At 36.5% G+C, this 17797-nt stretch overlaps 1 protein-coding gene across 21 annotated transcripts in view; it reads left to right on the top strand.

The window, feature by feature from the left end:
- Positions 1-17797, top strand: part of COBLL1 (cordon-bleu WH2 repeat protein like 1) — a 166045-nt gene that overhangs the window by 100521 nt on the left and 47727 nt on the right. For 13 of the 21 annotated variants that reach the window (XM_070508014.1, XM_070508013.1, XM_070508009.1 and 10 more), the window contains 2 exons: positions 12038-12239; positions 14164-14392. In XM_070508014.1, the coding sequence (XP_070364115.1) occupies positions 12038-12239; positions 14164-14392 (431 nt within the window). Of the gene's footprint in view, positions 1-5084; positions 5126-12037; positions 12240-14163; positions 14393-15166; positions 15206-17797 lie in introns of all 21 variants that reach the window. The other 8 variants (XM_044768790.2, XM_044768792.2, XM_070508017.1 and 5 more) reach the window with 2 other exon arrangements.

Raw genomic sequence — 17797 nt, 5'->3', positions numbered from 1 at the left:
CTGCCGTCTTCTCTGCTATCAGCCTTCTGAGTTCTTTAGATTTTTTTTTTAACCTTAATGACTTCAGTATTAGAATCAGGGTGTCCTCTCCTGTCTGCCATCATAATTATTTTAGACCTTTCCACATGCTCCCCTGGGCTAACTTTTCTTCCATTTCCTTAACTCTGGGAACCTACATCCATAGTCTACTTCCCCTGTCCACCAGGATGGTGGTAACTGATCACTTCCAACCTGTTCCATTCCTGAGGTCTTAAGGTGTTCCCTCTTTGGACACAACCTTTTTGACATCTAGCTTACCCACTTTCTCTTTCTTAATTGGATTTGTTATTCATCTTCCTTGTTAAGTCTACTTTGTGACTGGTCTTCCAGTTGCTGCGTTTTTCCTCATGTTTAACTGGGATTCTGCATCAGTCGTTTCTACCACATTCATACTTACAAGGACCCTAGATTTCCCTCACCCTTTTGACCTCCCAGCATAATTGCCTGCCAGGTCCCTAAACCTGAGTAATTTTTCATCAATCAGCTTTTTGTTTCTGGGCGATGAACTGTTGTTGAATTATTTTTCTTATCTATAAAAATGTTTTCTAACTGAATTCTTCCTAGGATTACATGAAATACTATCAGTGCCTGGCAAGTATTGGCTTCCTCCATTTTCTATTGAGAACTGCTTTCCTTATCCTAGGCTCTCCCCAGTTACCCTCCACCCTCAGATTAATCTGACTGAAACACCCTCTGTTTGTGGCACTACTTTGATAAAAGACTGCAGGAAGAGCAATTCAATACCAAATTAAGGAAGTCTAGAGTACCAAGCCTGGAGATTGGGACACCTTATTTTCTTCTCCTCTGAAATTAAGTAGGCTTTTCCCTTGATACTCCCCTTTGAATATCTTAAGCTTTCCAAACTCTTCTGACACTTCATACCATTGATGGTTATCAAATGGTATATGTTCTATGCTATAATTTATATGTATGTCTTCTTGAATAAACCATAAGCTCATATGGACATCATTACTCTTCTTCATAGTGTTTAGCACATTCTTGCAATGTAGTAACTAAAGTCTTCCTAGACCCTTATACGTAGACGGAGGTAGCAACTTAAATGAGGTGCTTTGAAGAGGCATTTGAATGGGCCCTAGTTGCTTCCCCAGGATCTTTTAAATATAGGCATTTTCTCCAGGTAGACAGCAAGGCAAGCATGCCCGGAATGCAAATGCCCCAAATACTGATTGCTTTTTACATTTTGTTTAGGGCTGAAAAATTTTTCTGAGGGTAGAATTTGTTTTATATCAATGTTTTTCTAGGGGGGTTGATTTAGGGACTTTGTTCCTAATAGTTTTATTCAGGAATGACTCAAGCTGTAGATGCTATGACTAAAGTTTTTATATTAAGCTTTTATGATTAAAAGTGGTTCTGTGACTGAATATCTTAGGAGTATGATTCTGGATATCTTAGGAATGATTCTAGATCTTTTAGAGTATGATTCAGGATATCTTAAGAGTGTGATTTGGGATGTATTGAATGTTGCAGCTACTCTTGGCCCATTGTTTAAAAAAAAAGTTTAACAATAACAACAACAACATAAAGGTTTAAATAGAAAAATACATTCTACTTCTGAAAAATGTTAGCTACCTAATGTGAAGACCTGTGACATAGATAATTTAAATTTCTTCATGGCTTTATTACTATAAATGGAATAGGAAAAGTTTCAACAAAATGATACAGGAATTTGGTGGGGGCCTAGGGAGGAGTAATTTTAAATAAGTTTGAGTGCATAAGGTTTTCTTAGGTAAATCAGAGTTCCATATGTCACTGTGAAGGGTCTCTAATATAATTTTGAGACCATCTTTTCTTAATTTGTGTAAATATTCCTTTATAATTATGTTCCAATGTAGATCATATTCCAATATAAATATGTTTATCTTGATAGTATTATTTCTATGCATTTCCTTTGAAGAATAATATCAATATTAGACTGAAATAAATATTTAGGAAATTTATCATATGTTTCATTTAACTTTTCAGAAATATTGTTTTTGCTCACAATGTATTCTTGGAGATTGTTAGAAAATTCCCCTCTGTCTTCCTAATACAACTCATGCAGAGTTATGCTCAGAATGTTCCATTTTCAAGAATGTGAACACAGCATTATCTTCAGAAGAATGCACTTGCTGTACATTGGTTTTTCACCAAAGAGCTGACTCAGATTAGGGAACACAATAAAGTTGGAGTTGGTAATAGACTTTATGCTCAGGGGGAGACTAAAAGCTTGTTATCCTGAATTGGGTTGGTATCCTTCTTCTGGCTTAACAATCTTTAGGTACCAGAGCTTAGTGATACTGGCTCTTTAATGACCAAAAGTCACCTCGTGTCTGCCATCTTGCCTTTGTGATCCTTTGCAGGGCCAGCCGGAAAACTCTTGAGCATTTCTGTGTATCCTCATATGATGGATGGTTGGGCTGAAGGAAGGAGGAATTAAAATATTTTATTTATAACATATAGTATACTGTAGTATAGCTATATATGTGTATGTGTATATGCGTATATATACCTATATATATTTATGTATATATGTACGAGTGTGCTGGTATAGTGAACGACCTTTTTCACCTGACACAGCAGCTCTGTGCCTTTCTAAAGTGAGTGTTAAAGGTGACTGTGGTTAGAGACCAGCTGCCTAGAGGCTGTCCTCCTCAGAAAATGCCACCCTACGCAACAGCCTAAGTGGTGGTGTGTACCAGGACTTGGGAAAAGTTAATTTTTAATGAAAATTAGCTTATATGCTGAACTGTGATAAATACTACAGAGAACAGGGAAATATGGGGTCCTTACCTTGTAGCCAGTGTCTGCCCCGTATGTAATTATTCCTCACTGAATAAGTGTTCACTCCGTTTTCCTCTTTTCTCTTCCTCTGGGACACTTTACAAGCAGTTTTCATTTGAGAAATTTTTTGAAAGATGGGCATTAATCCTCTTTGTTAGCCTATAGGGAGAGCATCCTATGGCTATACTAGCACACTCGCTCTCCTACAGAGGGAAGGATGGAATCAATACCATTTATCACAGGGGAGAATATTTCTCTCTTTTATGCCCCTACCATACATAGGAATTTCTTTTGATTTGAGCAAATCTGAGAATGCCATGAATGGAAACACAAATAAGGAAAGCATAGAACTTGAAGTTAGAAATCTCAGGCCCTATAGTTGATTCCATAACTTGCTGTGTGACCTCAAGCAAGTCACTTCACTTCTCTGGCCTTTGCCTGTAAAATGACCCAGGGATATGTTGCACATGATTTGTGGCCTGATTTGCCTGTCCAGTAGCACAGTTTATAGCAGTGTTGCGAATAAGCCCACAGATTTGACTGGCGTTGGGTGGGTCAGATAACTAGCTTAGGAGCATTTTACGTGGACTGCAGTGCCACCTATTGGAAAAAAGTAGACTATGAAAAATGACAAGATAATACTGGATCATGTGGGTCAATTGTGTTTTTAAAAAAAAAAACAGTAACACAGCAGTATAGATCTCAAAGAGTTTCAAAATTTCCTTCCATACTTATATTTATTGAAAAGTGTCAAATGATGACAAATGTGTGATAAATACATTATATAATAGGCTAATAGATTTCAAAGTTGAACTCTGTGAAAAAGAATTGATTTAGATACTAATTCAACTGTAGCTGCTTAAAATAAACGTTGGAATTTTAACTGTTATTTAAGTGTAACAGTGCTGCCTGAGTTTTCACTTGGTGGAACTGAAGAATGCTGTAACTGAGGCCCTGGGACTGCCCTGCACAGCCCTGAGCCAGGGAGCATGTAAGCATCTGTTGGCTGATTGCTCTCCGGGTTGAGAATGGGTGACAGAATCCTCACAAATGCTCTCTGGGTATCGTTCCTAGGAGGGCCACCGTCTTCCCTATCCTTTCCTGGCAGCTTCGCCTTATAAGAATGACCCTTGTTAATTTTTGTTTTTGATTTTTCATGGCTACAAATGCAATAGTTGAACATTAGAGAAAGTAGGAAAATACAGAAAAGCCAAAAAAAATTTGAAGTGCCATGGCATTATTAAGCAGGTAGATTACAACGATTAACATTGTGGTGTATAACCTTTTATTCACGTACACATGTATGCACACACACACAAATGTTTCTGTATCCATATGCCTATATAGGCACTTTTTTTTTTTTACCAGTATGGCATCATATTGCACATGCTATCTGTTTACCTGCTCTTTTTTCAGTCAATGATTTCTAACTTTCATGTCAATAAAATTTTACCTTATCCTTTGTCCATATTTCAATTGCCCCAATTGCAGTGAGATATATTTGTGATATTTCTGTTTTTATAAGGGATGTGTATATGTTTTAATTGGTATGTCCTTAAGTCACAGTATTTATGCACTTAATTATAATTATCTCCTAATATAACATCCATGATAATTGACCAGGTAGAGTTTAGTCTAAAGCAGTGAATTTCAATTTTTTTCTTTTTTACTTTTAGAAATATCTGTTTTTAGTATTTGATATAAGAACTTTTGTCCACTTAATGCTGATCTGATCTATTATCAATTATCTTCAACTCTTTATTGTGCATAATTCAATAAGCATTCTCAACTTTGAGACAAGGTTTCTTTATTTTCTGTACCTGATCCACTTCATTTCATGTATACAGGCATAGGTAGAGAGCATTGCTTCATTTACAAACTCATTACTGAACTAGATGGGTTAGCATAAGACAAACAAACATCAGTAACTGTAGAAATGTTCTAAAAACCCCCATACCATCATTGGTAAGTCTAATTGAGTTGTTAGTGTGCGTTTGTAAGGGGCAACTAGAACCAGTTCAACCAAACTCAGTTTTGAGGATGTATTGAAAATGGGTAAAGTAGTTTATTATATACTGGGGGAGATTTAAAGAATCATAATAAGGAAGACCCTTTTTCATAGAGTTCAGCCCCTTATAAGATGCTTGAAACTCATCTATTCATAATAAGTACTTTTCATCATGCATCCACGTTTTCCTATGACAGTCCCTGTTTTAACCTATTATCCCAGTGTAATTACTAATAGTGCCCCCTTTCACTCTCAGGTGTCCCAGGTTGGATGATAAATTACATAGCCACCTTATTGGTAAGTGACTTTGTTTAAACACCTTTGGAGTTTGGAAATTCACCAAGGCAATTGTTGGACACCTTGCTGATGTGAAAGCTCTGTGGTGAACCGTGACTTTCATTTTTGGTACCCAACTGGATCTTTAAAACACAAAAATGGAAGTCTTCTATTATCTATCAGGTAGCAAAACTAGGACAAGATTACCTGTGATATACGTCATGAACGCAGAAAGGGTTACCAGAGGATTTAGGGGGTGAGTTAGTGATGTCATTAATCCATGAAGTAAAACTACAGCAGATAGCTTGTTGCAAACCATCCGCCCCAGCCTGAATCCTGCCTTATGGTATCATGAGGCTAAATGTAGCTGCATTAGGAGTCAAGATGTTCTAATCCTGACTGCACCCTAATTCTATGTATTCTCTTCATAATCTGCTCATGTAACTTCTCTAACCTCAATTTTTTCATTCATAAAATGGGAGTAGCTTTTGTGGTGGTTGTGAGCTCAAATGAAGTAACAGATATGAAATTAATATAAAGGATTGTTATTTATTTTTAAAAGGAAGTGGGAAATCTCATAGGGATTTCTTCCTTTCAAAGAAGAGTTTTTAAAGAGTCTTAAAAACAAATTTGCCCTCCAGGAACTCATTATTTTGCAGGAGAAAGATATGTAAATAAGACTCATGCAAAGCATGCTCTGTTAAGTACTATAATAAACCCAAAATTCAAAGTGACACGGTGGTATAATGGAGGAAGAGGCTGTTACTTATTTGAGTGAGGAAGCGATGATCAAGTTCAGCCAGTCCTTTTCAACTTTTAATAACTTGGCTCAGCTTTCAGGTGGACTGCTAGAAGTACTCCCGCCTTAGCAAACAAGAAAACAAGCATCCTTCCTATGGTGATCCTGTGGTTGAAACTGTGAGCCAACTGCTGTTTGGTGCGTCAGCTCTGATAATTATCCTCAAACCAAAATGGTTGTCTTTGGTTGAAGTAATTTGGCATCCGGGTGGATAATTCTAAACAACTATGCTCAAGATGATTTCATTTTCTGTGGGTACACTTTGTGACTTAAATAATCCTAACGGCAGCCCCACTGGATGGACCCCCACTTAAAAGTAATGTCCTACTTTCATAGGGTTACAGCTCCTTTCTGGTAGAGCTAGACAGTCAGTAATTCCCACCCTCAAAATCAGCTAGGTTAGGGTCATCTCTTCTGTGCTTTTAGTGCCAACTGCTGAGGTTTCAATTAAATGCTTCAAGCATTCGAACTGGTCTGAGGCTGTTTTGGAAAAGGTCTTAGCCCAACTTAATGCTTAAATCTAAAGATGTCATGGCTTTAGACACAACAAGGCTACTAGTCGTCTGTTGATTAAAAAGCAACACAGCTGGGGGGCTGGCCCCGTGGCCGAGTGGTTAAGTTTGCGCGATCCGCTGCAGGTGGCCCAGTGTTTCGTTGGTTCGAATCCTGGGCATGGACATGGCACTGCTCATCAAACCACGCTGAGGCAGCATCCCACATGCCACAACTAGAGGGACCCACAACGAAGAATATACAACTATGTACCAGGGGCTTTGGGAAGAAAAAGGAAAAAAATAAAATCTTAAAAAAAAATAAAATAAAATAAAAAGCAACACAGCTTTCACACCTGTATGGTGGTTTTTAAAGCCTCTGAATCTCCTTTCAACAACTTTGCCTTTTCATGCATCAGATACTATACAGAGATCTCAGTTGTATATTATCTGTTATATGTTTCAGCTCATGGATATTTACGCAGAATTACCTAGAGATAGATGGTCGCTGGTTCCTATAAATTCCTCATTCAGTGATGTTGACCGCACTATGTGCTTGACATTGTATTAGGTCCTGGGAATAAAGGTTGCTAAAAGATGGCCCTGCTAGACAGGAGTTCACATCCAGGTGGAAATGGAACCCAGATACCAGCTTGAGGTCACTCTGCTCCTTAAGGTCTAGATAAGATTGACCTGAACCCCACCTTGTGGAAAGTTCAAGACCCTTTATAATATTATTGTAAATGCCCAAGGATTTGTTTTCTTGGAGCCACCTCTGGCTCTGACGTTCTTATTTTCGAATTCTTGTTTTTCAGCCTCTGTCTTCTGAAATTTCCTTTCGTTCCTTAATTTAACCTTTCCCAAGGCTACCAGGACCTTGGTGATGGTTTATAGGTCACCAGGGAGAGCTTAGTAAGCATATCACATAGCAAATAGTTTAAACTAGCGTTTTAGGCCTCCCGTCAGTCCTCTCAGCAACCCCGCCACTTTGTAGCGCCCCTGCAAACCTGGCCTCTTTGCACTGGCTAGCTCTTCTCTCTGTTTCTTGTGCCTTCTTACCCCTTTCCTCTTGTTCTGGCTTTAATCTTATCAACTCCTTGCAGAATGTATCTGGATTCTGACGGGTCATAGCCACCACCATCTCCTACCTAAATTTTTGCAGTAGCTTTGTAACTGCTCCCCGCCGGCTACTCTGGATACAGCCATCAGAATATAATCCTTTTAAAATGTGAAGTAGATGGCATCACTCCTCAGAACTCTTTAGTGGTTTTCTGTCTCACTCAATAAAACCCCAAGTCTTCACCAGGCCTTTAAGCTCTGTAAGATCATCACTCTGATTTCACGTCTACTGTTTTCACCCTAGAGGACTGGTTTCTGTTTTTCCGTAAACACGTGGAGCACACTTCTACCTCAGAGCCTTTGCACGTGTCAGCTCTGCCTGGAATGATCTTTCCCCAGATGTCCCATTACATTGAGTTCTCTATTCTAATGTCATTTTGTCAGTTAGGATGTTTCCTAACCTCCTTCCCTATCTTATTTTTATCATAGCATTTATAATTATCTGATATACTATATATTTTACTCGTTTGTTTATCCTCTTCTCTCTAGATCACTGGTTTGAAAACTATAGGATGCATCAGAATCAGGAGTGCTTGTCAAAGCACATACTGCTGCGCCTCACCCTCAGAGTTTCTGATTTAGTGTCAAGCCTTGGGTTGAGGCTTGACAACATGCATTTCTAACAAGTTCTCAGCAGTACTGGTGCTGCTGGTCCGTGAATCTCACTTTGAGAACCAATGCACTAGAACTGCTCTGCCCAATACAGTGGCCACTCACCACATGTGGCTACTTAAATTGAGTTGAAATGAAATGAAAAGAAAATTCAGTTAGTTAGTCCACCAGCTCAACGTATTTCAATTGCTCAGTAGCCACATGTGGTGAGTGGCCACTGTCCTGGACAACATGGATACAGAAAATTTCCAGCATTGCAGAAAGCTCTGTTGGACAGCACTGTTCTAGAACTAACCTGCATAAAGATGAATTTCTATCCTGGGTTTTTTTTTCCCCCTAGAGCTATATCCTCATATTTTTATATCTCCTCCACTTGGAGCTTACTTTAGTGTAGGAAATAAGTTAGATGCATAACTTATTTTTCATCAGATAGCTAGTCAGTTTTTCCAGTATCAGTTGTTGAAAATTCAGTTCTTCCCCCAGAAATCTGAAATACCATTATCATATGCAGTATTAAATTTCCATCTGTATTTGTGTCTGTCACAGAACTTTCTGGTCTGTTGCATTTATCTGTCTGGGAATAGGAATATTTTCAAGACAAAATTGGGCTTCTAGAATTATTGACTAAAGAATTAAACCTAAAATTATAGAATGAGAGAATAAAGTCGTAAAGAAGTTGTATGATTTCTAATTGTCTTTCAAAGAGGCATTTTTACTAGAAAATATTTAGGCAGTTTTGAGTTCAAAGGTCATGATATAGCTCTAGTCAGCATGCAACCTTCTTGCCATGAAATCTGGTCTAGTGTGCAAAGATTACAAATGACCAAGTCGACTGAGGGAATAGGCCCTTATTATAATATTCTTGGTCCATTAGAAAATTAATATATCACAGTTATAAATACAATAATTCATTAAGGCATATCAGAAGAGTTAAATAAGAAGTGTACATCAAGAGGGTTAAATTGTTCTTACCTTGTAAAATGGATAATATCTTTTTCTTTAAATTTTTATATGTTTGTACATAAGGGGATGAAAATGGCACAAAAATATGGATTAACAAAAACAAAACTTTAATAACTATTTTTGTCTTGTTAACTTTTGTGTAGCTCTGGCAGAGATTCTAAAGAACTGTACCTTTAAGAAGTAAAAGATGTTTGAAGTATAAGTTTTAACTTTTACATTTATTACTTGGCACATTTATACATAGAAAGAGAAATATAATCTGAACGTGTCACTATTTATTCATAGACAACAGTGGACAGCTCTCCATTCAGTTGGCAGTGAAAGTTCTCTCCTCTTCCAGCTTAACTGTATTTATAATTATGTTGTATTTATGTAGACATTACCTAATCCTTCCTAACTATATTTGCTATCAGAAAAAGAAGGTACCATTTCCATGTGGCATCAAATTTCTCTCATGGCATACTATGTTATTAAAAAATAAACTTCAATAATACCATTATGCTAGTCTCCCTCTGGATGAAATTTAATATCTACTATCCAAAGCCAAAATTTGGGCAATTATAGACAAATTTAGGTATAAGCATCCTAGATAGCTCAAGAGAAGCACATAAAACTCCTGAATATTATTGTGGAAGCATCTAATAAAGATGTAGGGAACACATTTTGAGGACCGAAACATATTTCAGAGAACTTTTTCTTTGTGAGGGACTTAGAGTCTTTTATTTATTTATTTTTCTTGATATTTGTGTAAGGGGTGCTACTTATATGGGCGGGAGGAGAAGAGACGTGAGGGTACCATTACGAAACATACCTCTTGAGATTGGAATGGCCTAAGAATGGGCAATAACCACAGAAGGGGAGGATGAGGTAGGGGGCTGGTCACCGGATGGTTTGAGAATCTATCGAAAGTGCTGTTTGACCTCAGGAACACACACTGTCAGACAAGACTGCCTCTCTGGAAAAACTGAACCAGAGAGGCTGGAGACCCGAGGACTCCACTTAGGAAGGTGAGGGTGAGGCGCATATGAAAAGATTTACTAAATTAAAAATGGCATGCTGAATGGTGAGATTCCTAGCCTCATTTCCCTGTCAAGTTTCTGAAAGCCAGTAGTCAGGTTCATATCTCTAGTCGAGAAATCGGAGAATTGTTTTTTATTGACATTTATATTTCCCAAGGGAAAAATATACCTGGCTACCTGATTACCCTCAAATAAAGCCCATTAACCCGTACTTCAATCCATGAAAACAGGACTTTTACACAGTGTTTTAGCACCTCAGTATTAAGTATGAACTAACAGCTTAAGTCGGCAGACATTTGAGGAAAGCACATAATACAAAAAATTTTTCAATGTGCTTCTCTTAAGGGCTGACAATTAAGAAAGACTCAGAGACCACATTGTTCTGTTGTTGGTGTGAATGAAAACACAAGTCTATGCCAACAATTGGAGTCTATGGAAAGAGAAGTAAAAAATTGGGTAGTGTCTCTGAATGTCAATTTGGGTGTGTAATTTCCTATAGAAATAGGTTCTGTATTACCATTAGTACTTACCAATTACTATTTGAAATTATCTCATGCATTTGCTTGGTTACTTTTATTTTTTTTTGAGGAAGCTCAGCCCTGAGCCCACATGTGCTGCCAATCCTCCTCTTTTTTTTTTGCTGAGGAAGGCTGGCCCTGAGCTAACGTCCATGCCCATCTTCTTCTACTTTGTATGTGGGATGCCTACCACAGTGTGACTTGCCATGTCATGCCATGTCCACACCCAGGATTCAAACCAGTGAACCCCGGGCCACCAAAGTGGAATGTGTGCATTTAACCACTGTGCCACTGGGCCGGCCCCAACTTGGTTACTTTTTTATTGTCTAGTTGAAGAGCCCATAAAATATTTATGTCAAGGACTCAATAGTAAATATGTTAGGCTTTGTGAGCCATACAGTCTCAGTCACATCTACTCAAATATGCATTGTAACATAAAAGCAGTTCTAGATATTATGTAAACAAATAAGCATGGTTGTGTTCCAATAAAACTTAATTAACAAAAACAGGCTGTAGGCCCACGTTGACCTGTGGATGGTAGTTTGCCAACACTTGATCTAGTTCACCTTGTTGAGTATTAGATCTATGAGGGCAAGTGTGCCATAACACTTGTACTGTGTCTTCAGTGCCTAGAAAATATTAACTGGTGTTTGAATGAATTAAGAAATCTAGGGGGCCAGCCTGGCGGCCAAGTGGTTAAGTTCGCACGCTCTGCTTTGGTGGCCCAGGGTTTTGCTGGTTCGGATCCTGGGCGTGGACATGGCACTGCTCGTCAGGCAGTGCTGGGGCAGCGTCTCACATGCCACAGTTGGAAGGACTCACAACTAAAAGAAATATATGTATATATAACTGTGTACCAGGGGGCTTTGGGGAGAAAAAGGGAAAATAAAATCTTAAAAAAAAAATCTGTACTATACTCTTCTTTAGGATTTTGTGGGCTTCCTCATGTAGATACTCACTATGCTTTCTAAAGCCCAAAGGATGATGATGGTTCTTAATGCTTTATTCTTATGAGAACTTTGGAATATAACCAATTCATAAGCTAAAGACTGCTAGTATTCAAAATAGTATTATGAAGGAGCAACTGCTAAACAAGTCACTGCTCAGGAAAGGACTTCTTCTAAATTTATAAAATGGAGACAATTTGGCAGATAAATTATAGGTAATTATTAAATCAACGCTAGGATCCAAGCTCTCTTGAGTACTACTCAGAACTTTTTAACTATTAAAATTTTGTCTGCTTAAATATCTTGCAGTTAGATTTTAAGCTGCTTTCACAAATACTGTTTTATAGCCTTATTGTATCTACTGAAGTCAGGAAAGCCCTAAGAAGAATAGTCGAAACAATAACTTTAACAGTTAATGAAATTGTTTTATGGACCTTTATGATCAGCATTACTTTTATTTTACAGTAAACCTATGATGGACCTGTTGATATTCCTCTGTGCACAATATCACTTAAATCCATCAAGTTACACAATTGATCTGCTGTCAGCTGAAAAGAACCCCATTAAATTTAAACCAAACACACCAATAGGAATGTTGGAGGTGGAGAAAGTAATTTTAAAGCCAAAAATTTTGGATAAGAAAAAACCTATACCTATAATACCAGAGGTAAGAATTTCACTGTAGTTTTTGGTGTCTTGTGGCTAAAATACTAAGTTGATTTTTAAGTCATTATCTGCAGCTCAGTATAAATGAAATAAAAATTGGCTTTCTTGCTTAAATTTGATGTGAACATAGTTATCATGTTTTCCTAGGCCACATTATTTAGAATTCATCTGGTTATTGGTCCTTCATTAACTAGAATTTGGGGAATACTTAAGATTTTAGATGATCCAAAGTGATCTATATATGACCATATCAGAATCTGACAATTAGGAATGATCTGTATTTTAAGCTACTCTTTTAAAAAGTATTTTATACTTAAAGGAAGATTTTAGAATCTTTTAATGAAAATTCACTTAAGAATTTATTAAAATAATTTTTTGCCCTCTCTGTACTTGATAAGCACTGGTTGTAACTTCTTAACTTCTAAATCATTGTTAATTTGTGCTGCCCAATGACTCAGTTTTCTGTAATATATGAGTTTTAAGCAAAAAATTTTAACCACAATGATTCTAATATCATCAATTCTTTATAAAATTGTTCTGTTTCTAAAGCAACAAGGATAGAAGTTTATGGGTTTCAAAAAATACTCTGGGGCCAGCCCCATGGCCAAGTGGTTAAGTTCACGTGCTCTGCTCTGGTGCCCAGGGTTTCGCCAGTTCGGATCCTGGGCGTGGACATGGCACCACCCATCACGCCATGCTGAGGCGGTGTCCCACATAGCACAACTGGAAGGACTTACAACTAGAATATACAACTATGTACTGGGCGGCTTCGGGGAGAAGAAGGAAAAAAAAAAGAAATATTCTTTCATTAGGAACATCAACTTTTTTTTTAACTTCAGGAAATATATAAAGTTATATTTACTAAATATTACCTATATTAATAATAACTGATCTGTATATTAAATTAATAGTTTATCTACATATGACTTGAGAACATATTTTCTTCATATTGTTATGAAGTTTTTTACAAAAAGGTTAATTTTTTATACTATTAAAACATTTGCTTTCTATAAAATGTGAATATTAAATATTAGAATATTGGGCTATTTTCTATCTAGGTACATGTGCTATGTATCTAAATGGAAATCATTTATGCTTTATGATGCGATTATACATGGTATTTTAGTTTAATGAATACATGTTAAGCTTTAGAGATCTGCAAACTGTAGATTTTATTTAGCATGGTCATGTTTCTAAGTTACATTTATGTACAGGATTTAATTATATTAAAATGCTGATGAAAATCTCAAAAATTTTGAATTAGTATTAGGTGTCTAAATAAGGAATATTTTCATATTCTTCCTTACTATATGAAAATTAGTCAAAGTAGTAGTAGTAGTGTCAACAGTAGGTAATTATAATACCTAATGTTTATTTATTGATAATTTACTATGTGCCAGATGTTGTGCTAAGCTCTTTATATGGATTATCTTTTATCTTATTTCCAATAGAGAGAAGCACAAAAGTTTCATATTTTAACCAAAATACCCCTTTTTTCCTTGAGACAATTGACAAACCATTAGACAAATATTCCTCAAGTAAAAGATAGAATAAACCATGGATAATTCTGTATTATTGCATATGTTTGCTAATTTTAAAGTAAATTTTAAGGAACAAAACAGAAATATCGTCAGTACCAGGTGAGGCTTTTGTGTTCCCTTTTGCATTTAGATCTACTTAATACTTTACTGTATGAGGGTAATGAATTTAACCTAGATTCTATAATAAGCAGAATGTGCTAAGAATCTGCTTTGGATTTAGGAAGCAACATTAATCAAAAAGAGAATTTTACACCAAAATAGAAAAATACTCTTTATTATATGAATATAAAATTGTAGATTATCTCATTGTTCTAGACATCATTGTAGAAGGTTTGTCTCGGTAAAGGAATTATGACATAACTGTGGCTCTAATCTGTGTTTCAGAAAACTGTGAGAGTAGTGATCAACTTTAAAAAAACGCAGAAGACGATAGTGAGAGTTAGCCCACATGCACCACTTCAAGAACTTGCCCCCATTATATGCAGCAAATGTGAGTTCGATCCGTTACATACACTGTTGTTGAAGGATTATCAATCTCAGGAGCCCCTCGATATGACGAAATCTCTTAATGACCTGGGACTAAGAGAATTGTATGCCATGGATGTCAACAGAGGTAAGTTACTTTTTGTGTTATTAATTGACAGGATGTGCGTACACGTATATATGCGTGTGTTGTGTTTATGCATAGATTTTCTCAAGTTCGTATTGGCAAGTTAATGGATCCTACAGCTAAAAGTCAATACATGTCACTGGGAATAAGAAGAGAAAAGTAAATATAATGAAATTTAACTTGATTTCAGTTATTTAAATTGGAATAAAAACTTGTCTTTCTTGGCGGTCATCCACATTTCACACTTTTCCATCTCCCCTTGAACAGAAAATAAAAATTTACATGTCAATTCATTGTTCTTATTAAGTGTGAATTACTGCAGATTCACTATGGTTTATTCTGAGTCTTAATTATCATTCAGGTTTGGAAGTTTCTTGACATATTTTTTTCTGAGTTCAGCACCGCAAATCAACTGACTTATAAAATGAATCAGTCTAATTCCAAACATTTTTCTAAATAGATACAGCTTGCAGTATTCATCTATAGAAATAATTTAATGTATTAAAATTTGGAGACCTTAGGTAATGTTGGTTTCTATGATGTCTAATAGATAAATGCAAGCTTCTTTATTCAACATGAATTTGTTTGATTAGGAGAAATAAAAGTTTAGTGATGGATAAGTACATACACCCTCTATGCATTGAGAACTTCAAATTTATCCTGAAATTGTGGCTTTAAATAATCCATAGACGACTATTTCAATTCAGTGATGTTTTATACTTGAGCAAACATCATCTTTACAGTCAATTTACCCTCTTTTACCCCCTCCTTCTGTAGCCACTTCTGTTACTGCCTTCAGTAAGTCATCTTTACAAGGTAAGACATATGAATCAGTAGAAACGAGTTATAACATGAAATTTCTATTTCTGTTGGGTAAATTAAAAGTAAGCTTCTAATTTTATCTGTTCTTAACATTACTAATGTGTACATTCTGTAAAAGATTTTAACCTAGAAGCTCTTTGGTTTTTACTTCCTGAAAAATAATTTACACAGCACCTCCTTGATTTCTAAATTTAATACCATAATTACGTTTCAGTAATTGTTTAAAAATTAATATCATCCGTGGGGCCAGCCCAGTGGTGCCTCAGTTAAGTTTGCATGTTCTGCTTCGGCGGCCCGGGGTTCACCGGTTAGGATCCCGAGTGTGGACATGGCTCCCCTTGGCAAGCCATGCTGTGGTAGGCGTCCCATATATAAAGTGGAGGCAGTTGGGCACGGATGTTAGCTCAGGGTCAGTCTTCCTCAGCAAAAAAAAAAGAGGAGGATTGGCAGCAGATGTTAGCTCAGGGCTAATCTTCCTCAAAAAAGAAAACAAATTAAATTAAAAAATTAATATCATCCTAAGAATGTTGTGAAACATATTCTTAACTCTCAGACAAGAAAAAATGATTTTGCTAGGATCTTTATTGGATACAAATGCTGAGAGTGTGGTGGTATCATGGAAGGATTTCAGATTATTTCCATTGAACACTTATTCAGAATAATCAAGGTATATTCATCATCGGAAATTTTGGCAGCCATTAAATTGTGACTGTTTTGTAATAACATGGAAAGTGCTTCTGCTAAAATTAGCTTTTAAAGCATTTAGGTGTGTTTAATATGGTATGTAAAAAAAAACTTCTACATGAAATTTCTGAAAGAAAATATGTAAAAAATTTTAATAATAATTACTTTTGGATATAGGGCTTCAGGTGACTTTTTTCATTCTTTTCTTTATATTACAGAATTTTATAATGGGAATGTATTACTTTCATAGAGGAAAACTTTATTAAAAATTAGCCGATCATAATAAAACCTGAAAGTCTTTTTCCCCCATTAAAAAGAGATAGGCTCAGATAATTGATTACTGTAATAATTACCACCCTGCTAAAAATAACCCTAATAAACTGTACATATTATGTGTTATTGGAATCTTCTTTCTTTACCCTTCCAATTTTCTCATCACACAATGAGCCTCTCAGTTCCAAGATTTAAGCCCACATTAGTAATAGTGTGATTATTTATTACTAGTGGCTATTATAAAGACTACCCTAATCAAAGGAGTTGAAGATCCTTAAGATCGTAAAGTGTATGCTGGCTAATCATCAGAAGATAGGCTTTTTAATTCTGACACTATGCTAGCTGTCAAACTCATCTGGCAAGCTGAGAGGACAAATAGCTTTATGTGTCTGGATCTCACCTTCACTTCTGTAATAAAGAGGTTGGAAAAAGTAGTCTCTGTGATTCTTTCCAGCAAAAACATTTGTTACTTATACTTGGCTTTTGCTCCTAAATTTGCCGTTCCCTACCTTCATAATCCTAAGCAAATTCCGTAATCTTGTTGATCTCATTTTGAAGGTGTTGAATGCATCTTCTCATAGCTCTTTCAGCCAAAAAAGTAGATGGTTTATTTAGAACGTTAAGTGTTGTGAACATAACTTTAAGAGATTGGAATAGGAAAATTAAGAAAGCTCCTTTTACAGTGTCAGAATCTACAGGGTCAAGCCAATGGCTCTAACTGCCCCTGCCTCCTAATTTTGTCTGATATTATCAGAAGGTTTAGAACTTTGCATGCAGTTACTTATAGCCTTTGTTCTGGAAACAGGAAACTACAGTATGTGAATTGCTTTCTAAGTAAGCTCAAGCCCTTATTTGTCTTTGTCTTTAACTCTGACTTGCAGTGATGCCTGACACAGAGCTTTAAGTGGAGACTTAGGGTGAACTAGTGTGGAAGATGACTGGGTGCCTGGAAATTGCTTTACCAAAAATAACTGTATGAAATACTCTCGTTATATTTATTGCACTGCACCACCATGTGAATTTTCCATCTACTGTTCCAACTAAAAATTGTATATCTGTATTCAATTAGTGGAGGATTCTATTTTAAGATGAAATGGTAGCATTTCTTTCTTTCTTTCTTTCTTTTTTTTTTTGTGAGGAAGATTGGCCCTGAGCTAACATCCATTGCCAATCCTTCTCTTTTTGCTTGAGGAAGATTGATGCTGAGCTAACATCTGTGGCAGTCTTGCTTTACTTTGTATGTGGAATGCCGCCACAGCGTGGCTTTATTAGTGGTGTGCAAGTCTGTGCCCAGCATCCGAGCCCACAAACCCCAGGCCACCAAAGCAGAATGCGTGAACTTAACCACCATGCCACCAGGCCAGCCATGAAATAGTAGCATTTCTGAAAAAAAAAAAAAAAAAGGAGGGGATAAGTTAAAAGTGTTATAAATCATCTTTAAATACATACTAGTTTTAATTCCACCATTTAATACCTATGTGTATTAGTGCAAGTTATTCAAACTCTCTGGTCACCTAGGTCCTCAGATATGTAATGGGGTGATACCATTTGCTTCCATTTCTTTACATCCGCCTACTGAGACAAAGGGCTCAGAATGATAAGTTATGATACCTACTTCGCAGAATTGTT

Source organism: Equus asinus, chromosome 4 (genome assembly GCF_041296235.1).
Source record: "Equus asinus isolate D_3611 breed Donkey chromosome 4, EquAss-T2T_v2, whole genome shotgun sequence".
Classification (NCBI taxonomy): Eukaryota; Metazoa; Chordata; class Mammalia; order Perissodactyla; family Equidae; genus Equus; species Equus asinus.
The sequence above is the reverse complement of the archived record's forward strand: the minus strand, read 5'-3'. Positions and strand labels throughout refer to the sequence as shown.